This window comes from Drosophila navojoa, chromosome 5 (genome assembly GCF_054131105.1).
Source record: "Drosophila navojoa isolate 15081-1374.11 chromosome 5, UAZ_NAV_1.0, whole genome shotgun sequence".
NCBI lineage: Eukaryota > Metazoa > Arthropoda > Insecta > Diptera > Drosophilidae > Drosophila > Drosophila navojoa.
This window is the reverse complement of record NC_142893.1, coordinates 16,103,450-16,123,462: the sequence shown is the minus strand read 5'-3', so window position 1 is coordinate 16,123,462 and position 20,013 is coordinate 16,103,450. Positions and strand designations below refer to the sequence as shown.

The window sequence follows — 20,013 nt, the reverse complement described above, 5'->3', positions numbered from 1 at the left end:
ATAACAAAACTCCGATTCTACAAACTACTTTGGGTGAAACGGTACTCGACTCTGATTTACCTAAAGGCTGGCATTGGATAGCCCTGCGCTGGGCAGACCAAACTTAAGGAATTTGTTGATTTGATGATGGATATTTTGACTTTATCATTTATGTCGACTTTGGGCGCCACAGAGCCAACGGGTTCTGCAAAGGCAATCCATATAAAGAACTGCATATTCGATAGAGAAAACTGCCTGAATGTTCCATGGGGCTCACCTAAACGCGGGCATCGGATAGCTCTGAGCGGGACAGAGTATGCTTAGGGATGCATTCAAAGACTTTGAGGAAAACGTCAGCTTGTCATTCATGTCCACCTTGGGCGGCACAGAGCCAACGGGTTCTGCAGAGGATAAGCTCATATACATCTATATACAACAATAGAAACTGCCTGTAGCCTCACCTAAATGCTGGCATAGGATAACCTTGCGCTGGACAAATCAAGCTCAATGGCTGAGCGAGTCTTATGACAGACATGGCGACTTTATCTTTCAAATCAACTTTGGGCGCCACAGTGCCAATGGGTTCTATAACAACGAAATCAACAAGTAAATTTAATGAATATAATAATCTTTCTTCAACTGCCTAAATATAGTTGCTTTGATATACCTAAATGCTGGCATGGGATAGCCCTGAGCTTTGCAAAATAGATTTAGCGAGGTATTTGATCTTTTTATGGCAAAGTCCATTTTGTCATGCATATCAACTTTGGGTGCCACGCTGCCAACAGGCTCTGCAAAGATTTTCTCATGTGAGCAGCTTAAATTTCGCTTTGAAAACTGCCTCAGGATGAATCATACCTGTAAGCGGGCATAGGATACGATTGAGCTGGGCAGAGCAGGCTCAAGGCCTGCCCCTGGGGTTTATCAAGCCACGTTATGCGATCTTTGACATCGACTTTGGGCGCAACACTGCCCACAGGCTCTGCAAATCGAAAGATTAACTTAACCCACCATACCAAAACCTATACTGAAAACTGCCTGAGAGGGACTGGCTTACCGAGCAGCGGGCGTGGGATATGATTGAGCAGGACAAAGCAAGCTAAGGGATATGCCCTTTGGCTTATCTACCCATTTTATGCGATCATTGGGATCGACTTTGGGCGCAACACTGCCCACGGGCTCTGCAAGGATCGAGAGTCTTTACAAAATGCCAAAAGAGAAGCAAAGTCCTGCCTGAATGCTGGGCGAGTCTTACCTAAACATGGGAACCGGATACGATTGAGCTGGACAAACTATGGCTAGGCTATGATTGAGCGCTGCGCGAGCATAGTTGATCTCATCTTTTATATCAACTTTGGGGGCGACACTGCCCACCGGCTCTATGGGTAGAGAATGCAATTGATGTAGACCTGAATGTTAGGCTAGCTATTTACCTAAATGCTGGCATGGGGTACGACTGAGCTGGGCAAATGAGCGCCTTGGATCGGCCAAGTTGGGTGCGCGCAAAGGTGAATTCATCGCGTGTATCAACTTTGGGCGCCACAGAGCCAACGGGTTCTACAATGGTAACATTTTCAATTAACTCAGCTTGCTTATTTCATATTAAAAAGAAAATATCAACTGTCCAAGTGAATGTTGCCAAAGGGTTGCTCGGACTAACCTAACAATGGGCACGGGATATGCCTGGCCAGGGCATTGCATGTCGTAATCCTCATGCAACTTGACTTGCAGAACTTGAAACTTATCATGCAGACTGCTAATTTTTGGTGGCACAGATCCCACGGGCTCTACAAAATAAATAATAAACGGCATATTAATCTCAGACTAACCGAACGATGGGCACGGGATATGCCTGGCCAGGACATTGCATAGCATAATCCTCGCTCAGTTTCGCTTGAACGAACTGAAACTTGTCGTGCAGATTGGTAATTTTTGGTGGCACTGAGCCAATGGGTTCTAATTAATAAATATAAATATTTATTATCGAATCATTGCAGTTCTAGAATCTATAAAGCCTGAAATGTGGGCTGGGACTATGCGACTTGCATGAGAAAACGTAACTAACCGAACCACCGGCACAGGATATGCCTGACCAGGACACTGCATGGAGAAATCGTATCCCAGCTTCACTTGCATCAGTAGGAATTTGTCATTGATATTGAGAATTTTGGGTGGAACAGCGCCAATGGGTTCTGGAAAATCAAGAAGCTTAAAACCTATCCAAAAAGATGCTAAATTGAAAGCAGCCTGAAGTTGAGATGGATATACAATCACCTATTAATGGGCACTGGAAAGGCTTGACCCGGACATTGCATGGCATATTGAGCGCCCAAGGGAACTTCCATGGTACGCACTCTCTCGAGTAGATTGAGCTTGGGTGGCACCGAGGCAACGGGTTCTAGAGAGGATAAACACTCGAATTGGAGCTAAGCTAAACAGATTAATCAACTGCTTGAATGTTGAGTTGAGTTCGAGTTTAGGGCAAGAAAGAGGCCTACCTATATGAGGGTATGGGATATGATTGCGCTGGACACTTAAGACTCAAACTCTTTGCCACAAATGCCCGAGCATTGGCCACTTCATCGTCTATGCTAACTTTGGGCGGCACACTGCCAATGGGCTCTGAAAGGAACACGAAATTGTGACAGGTTTCAGCTTTTGCCAAACACACAAAAGCTGCCTGAATGTTTGATGAGCTCGAGTCCTACCTATAGGAGGGTATGGGATACGATTGCGCTGGACATTTCAGACTGAAGCGGGCGCCTTGGACAGTTCTCGTATTGGACAACTCGTCGGCTATGCCCACCTTGGGCGGAACACTGCCAATTGGCTCTGTAAGCATAAGCAAAATGTAAGACATTGCCACGGATTATTTGAAAACTGGCCAAGGAGCTGAGGTCTAACAACATAAACAATTTAATTACATAATATGCCCTGGTCAACTGCTCGTAAATTGGGTAATTTGTAAATTTTAGAGCACACAAAATGGCTGCCAGACATGCCAAAGGAGTTATGGGTGTACCTGAAGGCGGGCATCGGATATGATTGGGCCGGGCAGAGCAGGGCGAAGCCGGCCTGCTGGGCTATCTCGCGTGTCTGCAGTTTGTCCTGTACGTTTATTTTGGGCTTGACTGAGCCAACGGGTTCTACAATAAAAAATTCGAATTCCTTTTTTATTTTCATGCCCAAACATGCACTGAAAACTGTCTTACTGTCTGGCTGGCTGTCTGTCTGTCTGTCTGTCTGTTTGTGTGGCTGAGGTAACAACGACTTGCACCTACCTAAAGGCTGGCGTTGGATAGGACTGAGCTGGGCAGAGCAGCGAGTAATTGTTGTTCAGCTCCACGTCTATGAACTGGTGTTTGTCTTGCGGATTCACCTTGGGACGTACGCTGCCAACGGGCTCTAGAAAACGCAGTTCGCTCTAATATCAAGTACTCAATTTTACAATGTCTGAACTAACTGAATGTTGGGAGACTTGTAAACTCATCTTACTTGAAAACTGGCATTGGATACGATTGCACTGGACACTGTATGTTGAAACTGCTGCCCAGCTGAGCTTGCATCATTTTGAAGCGTTCAAGAAAGTTCAACTTGGGCGCCACACTACCAACGGGCTCTGCAAAATGTTGAATTGATAAAGGAAACTCGCAGAAAACTCTCAGGGGATTCCCTAAATCAGCTGAAATGTTGGGCTGGTACTCCAAATATATTACCTATAAGCTGGCTGTGGATAACCCTGAGCGGGACATAGAAGACTAAGGCTATGCTGATTCTTAACTTTCACATGTTTCAGATCATCCGCATTCGATATTTTGGGACTCACGCTGCCAATGGGCTCTGTAATTGCCTTAGATCGCATAGGTCAGGGTCTCTAGCGCGTATTACCTATAGAAAGGCTGTGGATATGCCTGAGCGGGACAGAGCAAACTCAGATCTTAAGAACTTTTGGCTTTGATGTGTTTATAATCCTCGCCTGTACTAATTTTGGGACTGACGCTGCCCACAGGCTCTGCAAAGGTGAAGTAAATGAGGTAGGTTGATCAAATCAAGTCGAAAACTGTCTGAACTGGGAGATAAGGAACAACTCCTATCCTGGCCTTACCTATAGAAGGGCACTGGAAATGCCTGAGCGGGACAGAGCAAGGTAATGCTATGCGAGAGCTGAACTTTGGTTGTGCGCGAATCATCGCCAGAAGTCAGCTTGGGGCCAACGCTGCCAACGGGCTCTTTGAAAAACCAAATCCAAATATAAATATAGGTAAACTCTACTTTAAAGAAAACTCTGCCCTATGTTGGGATACGCAGCATTACCTAAAGTAGGGCACAGGATAGGCCTGCGCCGGGCACATGAGGGAAACGCTTTGATTTAGCGGAACTCGGGTGAGTGTGATGTGTTCCTGATTGCCATTGCCACTGAGCTGTGGACTAACGCTGCCAACGGGCTCTGGATGGAAAATTTGGGTTTTATACATGTATGTGAATGGGAATAGATATGGAATGCCTAAATGTTGGGCTAGTTTACCTATAAAAGGGCACCGGATATGCTTGAGCTGGACACATAAGTGTCGCACTCTGAGCCAAGGAAACTTTCGGAATTCGAATGGCATCATCGTTAGCCGTCAATCTGGGACTAATGCTGCCAACGGGTTCTTTGGAGGGGGCAAAGAGAGATTGAATATTTGAATATTTGAATTTCTATATTAATAAAGCCTAAATGTTGGGCTAGTTTACCTAAAGAACGGCACTGGATATGCCTGGGCAGGACACAGAAGCGTGGCGCTCTGATTCAAGTGCACTCTGAGTATGCGAGACTCATCGGCCTCAGCTCGGCCTGCCCTCACGTTGGGATAAGTCTTACCTAAATAGGGGCACGGGATACGATTGTGCCGGGCAGAGCAAAGTAATGGTACGCTCAGACGCATATTGCACTACTTTAATGTCGTTGCCGGAGAGCAGACGCGGACCAACGCTGGCAACAGGTTCTTAAAAAAGGGAAAGTTCTAAAGTTATCGCTACAGTCTGTGTGGAAAACTGTCCAAAGTTGGGTCTAGCTGGGGGAAATGTCATTGGCTGGCCCACCTAAATAATGGCGCTGGGAATGCCTGAGCGGGACACAGCAAGGTGAGGCTGTTGTTCGCCGCGCTCGTAAAGCTGCTACTGGTTTGGGTAGTTGGAAACTTGGGCGAAACCCTGCCGACTGGTTCTGTGAATGAAGCGAAACGGAAAATGAAATGAAGTTTTAGATTTGCATTGCGGTTAAAATATATGTGACTAGAACTATATAAATATATAGCCATTGTTGTTGTTGTTGTTATTGTTTGGCACTTACCTTGGGCGCATTTCGTAAAAAGTTTCACGTGAAATTATTCAATTCAAATGCCCCGGGCCCCGGTAAGGCAATCTCTTTGAGAACGGACCACAACTGACATTTTAATTTTTAAAACTCTCATTTGGCTTTATTTCAAGCTCATTGCATTGTCGAGTACCCTATCCCAACATTCAGGCAGTTTTCAATTTAGTACTAAGCAACAATTTTTTGAACGATTTTTAATTTATTTTAGAACTTTTCTTTTTTATTTTGTTCCTTCACAAAGAAAGAGATTTTAAGCAAAAAATCTTTTTGATTGAATATGGGAACGTAGCAAATTGAATTCAAAATATTGTTGCTGTTTAAATATTTATTATACTATTTAAATGAATTACTGAGTAAGCTCAGCAACTCATAAGCAAAACAAGGAAAAAGTATAATATTTTAAAATTCGCATACATTTGTCCTTGTTTTGACTTTTATATTTGGAATATTTGTTATTCTATCCATTTTTTAAAATGAAACATTTTTTATGTTGACATTATATAATTAAATTGTGTATATATAAATATAAAGAGTATTATTTTTTAAAATTCAATTTAAATAATTTATTTATTTATTAATTAAATATTCCAAATATTTTGTGATAAATCAACAGACCAAAAATGTATAGCATTTTAGCCAAGTATTTAAGGTCTGACAGATTTATATAAGGCCAAGAAAACTTCATGCAATTTTAATATATACTTATAAAATTAAAAATTTATTTTAAATTATACAAATTATACATTAGTGCTTCTAGAAATTTTGATTCTGTTTTAAATTTGTTTTTAATTTATTTGCATGAAATTTACTTGGCTATTCTGAGCTTCAGTTATCAATATTTATGATTAGATATATAAATATAAAAAAGTCTTTTTTTTGTTTACCAATTACTATTTATTTAAAATATACCTCTAAATATTAAATAATTTTCTTTTGAATGTTAATACATATTATAATATGTATTAATATTTTATTTTCAACGAGTTCAAGTACATATTCTTATAAAATTGTAATATATCATAAATGTACACATATTTATATATGCAAAATTAATTTTTGACCAATTTATATTAGAAATGTTTAATATTTATATAATTAATATATTATAAAGAAAATAAATATTCTTATATTTTTGTATTGCAAGTACATTTTATAGAATCCATTTAATATAATTTTTAAAAAATAATTTTAACTTTCAATAATTTCTATTTTCAATTTGCAATTAATAACGTCAATATTAATATGAATAAATTTCCATTTACTTTTAGGGACTTACAATTTGAATACTTGATAACTGAAGCTCTTAATGTCTTGGTTCTTTTGTAATAACAAATTGGGCAACAAGGCCAACTTACCTGTAATAACCAAACGTCCTTTGGTGGCACTGAGACGCGTCTCTCCGGTCAAACGATGCTTGGTGCGGCACTGATAGCTCTTGTATCCATCTTCGGGTCCAACTTCACGAATGTGTAGCTCACCGGAGGGCAGCACCAGATATTTGCCGTCTAATCGTTGATCAATCATTGTGTTAAAAAAGTAGTAACCAAAAAAATATATTAGTTATGCTGCGCCTGTGTACAACTTAAGCTAACATAGAGCAAAGCTAGTTTATATACAACTGCGAGAAAAAACTTCAATTAAAATCAATTTAATTGAACTTGTTTCTTGACAGCTTCACAATTGAAAGGCACATGACAGCTTTATATACAGATATTTACAAAAAACCTTGTTGATTCATAATTTAGTATTCTTTTATTTAAGTGCTCAATGCAATTTCAAAATGCTGTTTCAACTGTTAGTGACATGCAATGTGACTTTCTCAATGCGAATTGTTTTAGTCTTAGTCTTTAATCTATTTACAGTTGCCTTTTGCTTTTGTAAGTCTGAAATTGTTAAATGTTACATTTGTTACATTTTAAAATGTTATTGTAATGAATAAGTGAAATTATATTTTATTGAAATTATGTAATTGATTTATTTAATGAAAAACTGAAATTTTGGTTTGTTTTCTCAGTCTTACAATAGCAAATGGCAAATTAATTTAAATATGAATACAAATATTTAGCTTATAACTAACTATACACCATACAAGCAATATTTTTTTTATAGCAAAGAAATTGTAGAAATTATTGTCTTATTATATTTATATTCTAATTTAAAGAACTCTAATCTGCTGCTCTAAAAAATATATATTAAAGACTGCATATTGCGGCTGCCTTCCCTTGGATGGGATCCAAAAATTAAACGTCCGATCGCCTCGACTTTCTGTTCAATAATGACTTTCATTTTCGTTAGTTCCTCTGCATAAGCGGGCATCGGGAACGTGAGCACCCGAAATACGACTACGAGACAGGCAGAGCGAGCATATCGAGTGTGCCATTCCCGCTCAGCCAGCATCAAAATGAAACACTGGTGTTTCAAAAATGATTTAATTGAGTGATTCAACGTAGCCTCTTCTATATATAGTTCTCTAGTTTCATCTCTTGGCTTCAACTTTCACTTTGACTGTTGACAACTGTGTATAATATTTCTAATATAAATAACTTTCTATATGCCTGGAAATGATGTTTAAGTATGAAATAAATATAGATAAATATTCTCTTGAGCTGCTCAGCCTATATATGTTTCAAATAGATTTTTAATGAATTTAATTAATTATTATAATTTTTATATACATTTTTTTATAAAAATTGTTTACTTTATTTTCTCAAAAATCTATAAAATGAATTAATATTTTCTTTAGCTTTTCATTAAATCTTTATCATATTAAAATAAACGGTAAGTCTTTCAAATCAAAATATTCTTTAATTAAAAAACTTTTTATCCGACATATCTATAATAAATTTTTGTAATATCTTTATAAAGTCGCTTCAATAACTTTTCAGCCGAGACAATAAATATATTCTACAATTTCTTTCCAATATTTTCATATACAATATTCATGCAGTAACAAAAATGCGAATAGTTTTCTCTGTGATTGCGGATTATCAGTAGATATGATGATATTTTGTTAAATGGCCTTTTTGAGGCTGTGATATGTATTTTATATGTTACATGTCTTTATACAGTCTGTACAAACTGATATGATATGATTATTAGCATTTTTGTTCATACATATTTACAGTACAACTATTTACACTAGGCTACAAAACAACGCTACTTTCAACTACATGAAGGGGTGGGTTCATGTGAACGGGTTTGTTTGGGCAAGTCAGGAGCGACTTTTGGAGTGGGGAAGGGTATTGAAAATAAAAAGTGGAGCTTTAGAGTTTTGGGAGGGGGCAAAAATGAAAATAGTAAAGAGAAAGAATTTGAAAGTAAAGCAAAAGATATCGAATGCCTAACAGCGCAGCAGTTGAGGACCTGTTAAGAGAAAGGCAAGGACCAAGGCACTGAATGAATTGAATTGATCGAGAAGCTGGCATTGAAATTGATATTGATATTGGACGGGATGAGTTGTTTACTTAGTTCGTTGAGTCTAGATGTGTGTGTGTGTGTGTGTGGCACTAGAAACAAGTCTAACAGTTAGAGAACTTAATGCTTGTTGGTTTACCGCTAGCTGTGACATCGGCCTGCGGATATATCTCACGCTCCTCGTCCTCAACCCACGAATCGACCACAATAAAGTCGGCAACAAAACTGGGTATATGACATTTGAGAATGGCGCTATTGCCGCGCAGAATGGACTCGTCCATGACATTGACGCTGTACGATTGTGGCACAACTATACAGAAGAGAGGGAAAGGGAGAGACAGAGAGAGAAACGATTTAAAACCAAGGATAAATCAAAAGGTGTTTAATGTTTGACGGGAGACCCCCTTCATGTTTCTACTGTGGCACCTCTTAGTATCGCTATACGCGTAAATAATGTACCCGTTATGTTCTTGGTATAGACACCGCCCTCGGTGTCGATCCAATCGGTTATATCGATGTGATCTGCCACAAACGACGGCGTCTGGCACTTGAATATTGCTGCATTGCCCTTGATCACATACTCATCGTACACTTGCGACTCAAAGAACTGTTTGACCACTGAAATGGCAATGTGTGAGATATCGGAATATGATACGAAAAAGCAAAGATAATAGAGGAGTGGAGTTGAAAGTGAGGAATACTGGAATGTGGTTCTGGCTACGGACTAGTCTAGCTTAATCAATTAAATGCAATTAACGGTATACCCATGGACTCGTCGGCCAGAGGGCGAACAATTTCGACGCCCTCCTCATCTAGCCAGGCCTCAACATCTATGAAATCGGCCACAAACGAGGGCACCAAACACTTGAGCGTGGCTGCATTGCCGCGCAGCACAAATTCATCGATGACGCGTGTCTGATAGAACTGATGCACAACTGGTTGAGAAACAAAATGTTTTGGGGGCGCACAAAAAGGAAAAATGATTATATAGAAATTGTGGGAAAAATAAACAAAAAGAATTAAGGGAGAAACTATATGGAATTGTGGACTGTCCAAGGAGAGAGTATTTTCTTAGACGAAAATTCTAGTTAGAAGTGTAAGCGATTGTACCCGTCTCCTGGTCACTGTTGGGATAGTAATTGCGACCCTCTGAGTCCAGCCAGAGATCAACGAAAACAAAGTCAGCCACATACGAGGGAATCTCACATTTCATAACTACGGAATTGCCGCGAATAACATATTCATTGTCAGCTTCCGATTCATAGGACTGAATGACAACTGATGCAAAAAGAAAATTAAACTTCAAGTTGAAAAGCGGGAAAATAGAGTGAAATTTAGGGAGTATCATTGTTAAATCTAGGAACTATGACTTATAAGCAAACATGTTTTGTTGCCACTGTACCATAGGCGCCTGTTGAATTATCTCGCCACAATTCGACGCCCTGATCATCCACCCAGGCCTCGATCTGCACAAAGTCGGCCACAAACGAGGGAATCTTACATTTGACTACCGCCGCATTGCCCTTAATGACATACTCGTTCTCGGCCTCGGTTATATAGAACTGAGAGACGACTGCGTGAGACAGTTGGTAAATGAAACAAAAGCAAATTAATATAGATAAAGCTGTGGATTTGGTTGGGATGGGAGGGGGCGTTGTAACTAAGCTTAACTAAGATCGGAAATCAAATCGAGGCACACCATAATTATCGGAGAAGGACAAGACATTGCCCTCCTCATCGATCCACGACTCGACACGCACAAAATCGGCGACAAACGATGGAATGGAACACTTTAGAACGGCCGCATTGCCTTTAATGACATACTCGGTCAGAATTTCGGCCTCATAGAACTGATTGACCACTGCAAATGCGTTGAGAAACAAGCGGGAAATAAGAAAAGTATAAATAAGCTGGAAGTTAAAGGGAAGAGGGATACCCAATATTGAATTAGTAGAAACTAAGCTAGTTTACTCTTTTAGCTTTTATTGTGCATAGTAATACCATAATTGTCAGAGTAGCGCAGTTCGTTGCCCTCCTCATCGATCCACGACTCAACCCGAACAAAATCGGCAACAAACGAGGGAATGGAACACTTAAGTACAGCCGCGTTGCCTTTGATCACATACTCCATTAAAATATCGGCGCCATAAAACTGATTAACAACTGGACAACAAAATGGAAATGAAACGTGTGTAAAGAAAAGAGTATAGTAAGGTGAGGAATTGTGGGAATGTGGAATCCGGGAAGCTACTGCTTAAGCATACGATATAGAAGACATCTCGAGGCAACTACCAAAACTATCCTCTGGTATATACTCCGTGCCATCGCTAGCCACCCAGGCCTCAACCCGTAAAAAGTCGGCCACGAAACTGGGAATGGTGCACTTAAGAACCGCCGTATTCCCCTTGATAACATATTCCGATACAACCTCAGCTTCGTAGTACTGATTAACGACTGCAAAAGGGGGAAAAGTATTATGAAGCAATAATATGCCTAGAGAATATGCAGAAATACCACGCGCTGTAGAATGAAAAGAAAATGTTAAGTAAAGGGAGGAAAATTGGAAAATTGGAATTCCTATATAGATGCCATATAAACTGTTAACAGTTAACTGCTTAGGTAATTATGATGTACCCATGTTGCCCTGCTGCTGATCGTCGAGCGTGCCATAGAGCTGACCCTCTTCGTCTTGCCAGGAAACCACCTGCACAAAGTCCGCCACGAACGATGGTATGGAACACTTGAGCACCGCCGAATTGCCTCGGATGACATACTCATTGTTAACTTCCGATTCGTAGAACTGCTGCACAACTGAAGTTCAGATGAAAATGGTTTTGTGAGTGGAGAAGAGAGAGAGGCGGGTGGGTAGTGGGGCAGAGCGCCATAACACCTTGCGTGTCATGGGCGTGTGAAAGTTTGTCAGCCGCCTAATTGAAAACGCAGAGCTGCGGCCCTTTAAGAGGCAGCAGTACGCTGAGCGCATTTAATGGACCTTAATGCGCTATTTGATGAGAGACATGAGAGAGCACATAAATATTTAGTTATGCTCGGGCCAACTTCCCTGAGAAAGTCTTTGGTTGCGCCAGAGAGGTTAATAATCGTAGTTTAAGAACATGGCTCATAGACACGCACTGAGAAAACAGGCAACGAGATAGAGGTAATATACATAAATACAGAAAATGAAATAAGTTAATGAAAACATAATTGGTTTGGGGGTGGTGTGGGGGGAGCAGGGCTTACACAACTGTACAAAAGACTCTCAGCATTGTATATGTAGCATAACCTCAAGTTGAGAAATGAATGTAGATTGCTGCTTAACAAACCATATTCAGTGCCTGGTAAAAAGTCCTCATTCTGATCCGTGTGCCAGGACACAACACTAACAAAATCGGCCACAAACGAGGGTATCTCACACTTGAGTACTGCCGCATTGCCGCGTATCACATAGGCCTTATTTACATCGGTGTCGTAGTATTGGGCAACGACTAAAGTAAAGCCATAAAGCAAAAGAAATTCATTCATGGATAAAGCCAAGCAAAAGCCAAGCAAAAAACTTAAATTAAAGAAATAAATAAATATCGAACCGTTGTTGTCTGTGGGAAAAACACTTCACGAAGCCCTGACTGATTGATGTTGTCCTAACCAGTGTTGGTTAATGGCGTTAGCTCTTTGCAATTATACAACTGTGTGGGCTCTTTATTTTACAGTTATTAGTGAAGCATTTGATTTGGTGTGGGTTGTTGTAGGTGTGACTAGTACTTAGTACTTTGTACTTAGTGTTGGTTAAAGAGTGTACTCTGTGTGTGTGAGAGAGAGAGAGAGAGCGTGAGAGAGTGTTGTGTGTTGTGTTGGGATCGAGTTTGCAAAAGTAGTTAAAGTAGTGCTGTTTTGCAACACACACGCACAAGCACTCATAGACATAGAAAAGCACACAGACACACAAAGAGAAGGAGAGATCGGGTCTATCACACACCATATTCAGTGTCTGGATAAAAATTCTCGTTCTGATCGGTATGCCAGGAGATAACATTTACAAAATCGGCTACAAACGATGGTATATCACACTTCAATATGGCCGAATTGCCGCGTATGACAAACGCCTTGTGTATATCCTCTTCATAGTGTTGCGAAACGACTAAACATATAGAAGAAACAAAATAGATAATAAGATGCGGGGATAACAATTGTTGATTTGAAATGGAAAATTAATGAAGGTATTTCGTATTGATGCCATGATCATGCGTTTTAGTACACCTAAACCTAATTCTATAGAGTATACATAGAGTTCTAGCTAGGCTGAGAAGGCATTGCATTGTCGTCGCACCATATTCTGTGCCCGGAAAGTAGTTCTCCTCCTGATCGGTATGCCAGGAGACAACCTCAACGAAATCGGCCACGAACGAGGGTATCAGACACTTGATAACCGCCGAATTGCCCCGAATCACGTGCTCCTTGTTCACATCGGCCTCGTAGTATTGCGCAACAACTGTAAGTGATTTGTGGAGGAGGGTGAAGTGAAGTGAAGTGAAATGAAGTGCGTTTAGCTTAGAATTTGTGCTCTATGAAGAGTCTCACGCTCGAAACACCTGTGCAACCTTGATGACTTTTATTTTTGCTTAGCCAAGTTCCTGGAAACAATTTGCGCATTTCCTGCTTGTCGGAAAACAATTAAACGAGCCAATTAAGTGGAAAGTGCGAAGTTAACATAATCACAGCATAAAGCCCGGTCCAAGCTTCATATTAATTAAAGCCGTTTTATCAGCGCGAATTTCGGAGGTGTAGCCCGTGCTCGAGAGACATAATTCATGTTGGGCAACAACACGTCTGGCCCATTATCATCGCTCGCCACTTTCAGCATATTTTTGTTGGCTCTAAACAAACATGATGAATTCACTTAGTTAATAGGAACTGAGCCGAGCCGCGCCAAGCGACTATAATGAGCCAGAGGGGGGGAGAGCGATATAGGTAGAGCTTGGGTTAGGTCTCATAACGTGAGCTAATGGCTGACTAACACGTTGCGCTCGGGGTGGCGCGAGGTGGCCCATGGCTGATGACTAAGCTGCCAGGTGGCGAACCTTTAGGGGTTGCTCATATGATTGTAACATAATTAGGAAAAAGTCATTAACTTTGGCCTATTTAGCGCTGGTTTATGCAAGCGGAAGTAATGGATATTTCCACGGCGAGTTGATTGACAGCGCAGACAGCCCAGGTTTGGGATCTTCTTGCAGCATACGAGCTCCTGCTCGGTGGTTACCTCGACTACAGCTTCGCGGCGATGGAGGCAATGCATCAACAACAACAACAACAGCAGCAACATCTTTGCTTACACAACGATTAATTGCAGTGAAATTGCTTTGGCAACCCGACCCGACAATTGGCTTAACATATGGCCAACACTGGAGTTTCCCCCAACAGCGAACTTTAACCGAAAATGTCAACGGGCAACAATTGTTGCTGCTTTTTATTTAACACCTGCAATTGCTGCAATCCCGCAAGTGAGGAAAGTTGGTTCCAATTAAATTTTTTGTTTTATCTTTTTTATGCGCAAACTTAAAATAAAAATTTAACAAATATTTTGTCATTTCTATGCCTAGCGAATATATCTGGCAATTCTGTTAACAACGTAGAACCCTCGCATAACCAACGATGTAACTGCTCTGAAATGTGCTAAGAAAGTGGAAAAAATAATATATTTGAGTGCAGTGCAAGCGTCTGGATGTTGTTTATATAAATTGCGAATTGTTCAAACTCGGACAGGTATTTATTTAATAATAATTATTATTTATTAATTAATTAATTATTTATTTATTTAATAATTCATTTCCTAACTCAATTTTTAGAATTTATTATATTTTGTATTATATTTTTTAATTTTGTTATATATATATTATTTTATAAATTTTAATTTATTACATCTTTTATATTTATGTATTATTTTTTATTATATTTTTTAATTTTTTATATTTATTTTTTTATATATTTTAATTTATTATATCTTGTATATTTATGTATTATTTTTTTATTAAATTTTTTAACTTTTATTATATTTAATTTTTTGTTTTGTTTTGTTGTATTCTTTAATTATTAACCTTTTTTTGCTTTTATCTATAAGAGATTTCTATTATTCAATTTTAATTTTTTAATTTTTGGTCTTTAGACTTTATAATATTTTATTTTGTTATTTTTTTCTTTTTATTATATATTTTATTTTTATTATATTTTTATTTTTATTATATTTTTATTTTTATTATATTTTTATTTTTATTATTTTTCTATTTTTATAATTTATATTAAAATTTTTTTTATTTATTTCTACCTTTTAATATTAAGTTTTTCATGGAGTTTTAGAATGAAATGCCGTTCGAATTATTTATTGTTTTGTTGCGACCCAACGCGAATTTCTAAATATTTTAGGAAAATCTAATAAACAATACTTTTATCATTTAAAATGAAAAATACAAAATAAAATTTAAGACTATGTCAAAGTACGAACCAATTTAGAATAGAATTTTTCAGAATTTTTATATATTATTTAGTAGACATTTAAAGACTCAATGAATAATCATTTCAAATTCACGTATATTTCCCTGATAGCCCTAGTAATAACTCCAAACAACATCCATGACACTTGCTCTGCACTCGTGTAGACCCCAACGTGCTCTCTCTAGAACACCGCCAACATACCTGCGCGCACATGCACATCCCGGGAAATGATGGAGCCGAACTGATTGCGGGCGAGGCAGGCGTAGACCTGGGCGTGAACTTCCTGGCGATAGTCCTCGGCGCGGAAGGGCGGGAAGACCAGCTTGCCATCGGATGAGATCTGACGCAGGCCGGGCACATCTCCCACGGCGGTGCCATCGCTGCGTACCCAAATGATTTCTGGCATTGGATTTCCGCTCGCTTTGCATTCAATTTCGGCGCCAGTTGAGTTGGAGAAGTCAATGCGATTGGTCGGTTCCTTGAGGAAGACTGGTCCCTTTTGGTCGGCATCCGGTGGATTGGCAGCCAAAGTGCTGCCAATGTTGGCTGTGATAAAAGGAGAGAGAGAGAGAGAGAGATAATTAGTACAATGCAATTAAAAGCGCGCAAAACATTTTAAATATTCAGGGCAAATACAACGGAAGTTGTGCCTAGATGCTCAAAGTCCGCATATATGTACATACATATATTTGTCATCATATTTGTCAGCCATCAACTCAACTCAATTGTCAACTGTTCGGCTTTTGTGCTGCCCGCTGCTGCTCAACAATTGAATGCCATGGATCAGTGACTGTGCCGCAGCACACTCGAACGAGAGTACGTACTGAAGTGTGTCGATGTTGCTCTGACAACAACAACGACAACAACAAAAGCATCAACTACTAAAAACTGGTCTTTCATTTCCTCTGCACACACACACACACACACACACACACACACACACACACACACACACACACACACACACACCCACAAAACGCAAACCTCAAACAAAAGGCAACGGGGCAAAAAATCGTTCGTTGACACTTTGGATGCTGCTGCTGTACAACAAAAGCCAACAGAGATCAGCGCATAGAGCAACCAGGTCGAGGGACGAGCACAAAGAATCAACTGCCGTCCCTGCTGGGATTCTCACTCTTCTTCCATTGGCATCCAATTTTATATACAATTTTATGCACTGGCATGCTTCATGCACCATGCCACGCCCCTTCCGCCCGCACAGGTGTTTGCAATCAAAATAAAACTATCCTCAGCCTGTATGAAAAATATGAATAGCGTAAAGTAAATAAATGTGCCAGATTTTATATGGAATTTTGCTGAACATTCTTTGAGCAAATTTAACTTAAACTATGGCACGTTTTCACATTTTTCAAGTCTCAATTTGGGGGTTGAAATTTTTTATTTTTTAAGAAAAAAGTAGTATGTATATAGATTTCAAGGCTTCAGGTTTCAGTTAGAGCTAACAACATAGTTCTGTTGCTTAAAACAGAACTTTAGATTAAACTAATTATTAAATTATTAATTACTAACAAAATGCAAATTTTATGTTGCAAAATTTATTGTTATGATTTATTTAATTTAATTTAATGTTTTATTTTTGTTAATACAAATCTATTACTTCAAATAATCTGTTAATGAATATTTTTATTTTTAATATAATTTATTATATTTTACAAATTTATTTATTTGTTAATGTATATTTATAATGTAATTATTTTTTTAATTTCATATATATATATTAAATTTATACTTTATAATTTAGGCTTAAACTTATTATTTTATATGTTAATATTAATAAATGTATTTTGTTTTTAATTTATTATGTGATAAATTTATATTATGTCATATTTATTTCATTATAATTTTTTCTTTTTCATATTTTCATTTTAATATTATTATAAATTAAATTCAGAACATTTGTTCTACACAGTTAAAAGCATTTTTGTAGCATTTTAGCTATAATGACTTTTTTGCATGTCCTTCAGTGGCGCATTATTTAATTTGGTTTTTATGGGTCATGCGGGCACTTGTCACTAATTTATCATTTTAATTCTGGCATTAATTAATGTTCAGCTAGGCTTTCAAAACAAACGGCTAGAATTGCAGACAAATGAACAGCGAGAGTAATTAAAAGTTGGGCGCGCACAGCGGGACAGAACTGTGTGTGTGTGTGTGTGTGTGTGTGTGTGTGTGTGTGTGTGTGTGTGTGTGTGTGTGTGTTTGCCAGTGTTGTAAAATACCAAAAAAAAATTCTTAGGGAGTTGAATGAATGAATGAACATAATAGATTCAATTAAAGAGCGTTTTACTACAAACGTTTTGCCACATGCGGCGAGCTTTTGGCTTTGAAAAAAATAAATTAATTAGCCAAATTTAATAACAGCTACGAACGCCCAAGAGCCTTGCTCTATGAATGCTCTAGGGTATGCCAAATATCTAAAAAAAGAATAACACTTAAGTCTTAAGTGTATTGGACCTATTCCTCATTCATCCACAACTTCAAGTCCCAAGTCTTGGGTCTTTGCACTCCCCCTTTCCCCATGTGGAGTTATCAATTGTTTGGTCTCTTTAAGGCACCGCAAACTTTGTAGCCCAATAACGACAATTCCTTCGCTTTATAATGCAGGAAATGCGCAGACGACGCGCCAAGAATTCACAAAGAGCCCAATTCCTTTTCGAATATTTAAATGCGCAGTCGCAGCCAGATGGCAGCCACATGAACGTCATCAAGCCTGCTGGGAAGTGGGCACGTGAATCTACACTGTACATCTAGACATTTATGAGCGATAAACATATGCATATATAAATATATAAGTGTATGTGGATATATATACCATTCCATATATGTTATATACACGTTCAGCAAAATGCCAAACAAAAGACTTGAAAAGTGTGGCGTTGCGAATCAAATTATATATTTCAGCTGTTACACAGATGGTTTTCACTTTTCTTTTTGTTCTTCACAATAAGGAAACTATTAGAGAGTATAAGTGAGGCATATGTCATTATTAATCAGAAATCTACTGAGTTCATTTCGATTTGCAATATAGAAAGAATATCTATAATCATATAAAATATACATTTAATATTCCTAATATTCAATAACTCAAGAGTTGTTATAGACATCTTTAGTATTAGTCTATCTCTAGTATTAATATGAGCTGTAAAATAAATTCATATGCAAAACGAATTCTCGCTTTTCAAGTTTTCTTTACAACTCATTTGCATAAAGACCCAACTTTAAACTGATCCATAATCGACACTTTTACATTTTCTGAACCTATAAAGAGTATATGCAAGAAGCATAAACACATGAAGTTGTTCCCTTGAAATATATATAATATTTGTCAAGTGAAACAGGTTGATTTCTTTATAGTCTGTCTGCCTGTCTTAGTGCTTCAAACTCTCCCATGGCAAGCCCATATCAAGTTAGCTTCTTATTTATTATTGTTTTAGCTACATCGAGCTTGAGTCACTAAATATGCTATACATATTTATCTATCTACCTATTTTAGATGCTGTGGTTTAGTATATCTTATCTGTCTAAGAGATTACTCTGCAGAGAATAGCAAATCTATTGACTTTGCCTCCAAGAACTTTTAAGAATAGTTGGAACACACAAACATACCATACAGTCATTATATAGATATATTTTAAGGCATCGCCAGAATGTATAAATTATATATAGATATAGATTATAGCTAAGACAGCTTTAGACAATATTTTAAAAGACTTTAAAAGTCTGTCTTCATGAGATTTATATATTAATTATTGATTAATTATAAATAATTGCAGGGCATCTCCCAGTGTGCCATACCCAACTGCATAGCTTCTACCCATTACACTTGGCTTTATACAACGTCTTCTTCATTTCGCTGCACTGCTTTGCCTCGACCTTTTGGAATCAGAGTCTGTTTTTTTTTTTTTGTCTTTTTTAGGAAATCTTGTCGACAGGTGTTTTCGGCATGGACATATTAAAGTGGCTCGGTCAGTTTTTACCCTATCTTGAGGTTTTTGGCAAACGGCAAGCACAATAAACAAACCAACGGAACCGGTTTTATACTTTTTTTTTGCCGGCAATCTCTTTCTAGATGCTGATGACGCTAGCAGCTGCTCGACTCATGCGATTTATCTGAGCAGAAAAAAAACTCAACTTAACTGCGTCTCTCAATTCACTACGCTCATAGAGTACAGATATAAATATAGCTATACACATATGTATATGTATATACAACTGGGCGACTTCTGAGTGCAGTAAATATAGCGCAATTCCGTATGTGGCAAAGTGATTAAGTGCGTAGGGGATTGCAAGTGTCGTTAATGGGTGCTAAGGTCGCGTTGCCCTCTGTCACTCGAGTCTAGAATCAAATGCAGGCAACGCTGGCGCCACAGTAAGTAAACAGTAGCGCGAACAGCGACAGCCACATAAACAAATATGTATGAGAAAAGCATTTGTCGGAAAGTATGCTCAAATGACGCATAGCTAAAGAATTTCAAGTCGAAGCAATGGCTTGAAGAGAAAACAAGGAGTATTATTGCTAAGAAATAGATGAAAGACAACATAATATAGCTGCATATGCGATATATGATATATAGATATATCAATATAGATATTCTCAATTTTACTTTCAATGCCTGCCAACGCCTTTGCCTATTGACGCCCCAGCAATACCCAAACCCAGCCCCGCCTCCGTTAATTAGCCCTTGCCCCGTTACACTTACAGTGTCCCAAACAAAACACGCAATTATTTGTAACGCCCATCGATGATGCGTGTTGGGAAA

At 38.4% G+C, this 20,013-nt stretch overlaps 1 protein-coding gene across 49 annotated transcripts in view; it reads right to left on the bottom strand.

Moving 5' to 3' along the window:
- The window catches only part of Dscam1 (Down syndrome cell adhesion molecule 1), a 78,049-nt gene that overhangs the window by 39,115 nt on the left and 18,921 nt on the right, over positions 1 to 20,013 (bottom strand). For 13 of the 49 annotated variants that reach the window (XM_089261760.1, XM_089261758.1, XM_089261752.1 and 10 more), the window contains exons 3-5: positions 15,434 to 15,778; positions 11,384 to 11,560; positions 6,691 to 6,840 (exon numbers count right to left, since the gene is read on the bottom strand). In XM_089261760.1, coding sequence (XP_089117886.1) covers positions 6,691 to 6,840; positions 11,384 to 11,560; positions 15,434 to 15,778 — 672 coding nt within the window. Of the gene's footprint in view, positions 1 to 60; positions 185 to 837; positions 962 to 1,036; positions 1,161 to 1,412; positions 1,537 to 1,808; positions 1,936 to 2,044; positions 2,172 to 2,687; positions 2,812 to 3,001; positions 3,126 to 3,260; positions 3,385 to 3,695; positions 3,820 to 5,061; positions 5,186 to 6,690; positions 6,841 to 8,888; positions 9,060 to 9,208; positions 9,368 to 9,513; positions 9,685 to 9,859; positions 10,028 to 10,448; positions 10,611 to 10,750; positions 10,913 to 11,383; positions 11,561 to 12,072; positions 12,235 to 12,722; positions 12,885 to 13,073; positions 13,236 to 15,433; positions 15,779 to 20,013 lie in introns of all 49 variants that reach the window. The other 36 variants (XM_089261754.1, XM_089261774.1, XM_089261748.1 and 33 more) reach the window with 30 other exon arrangements.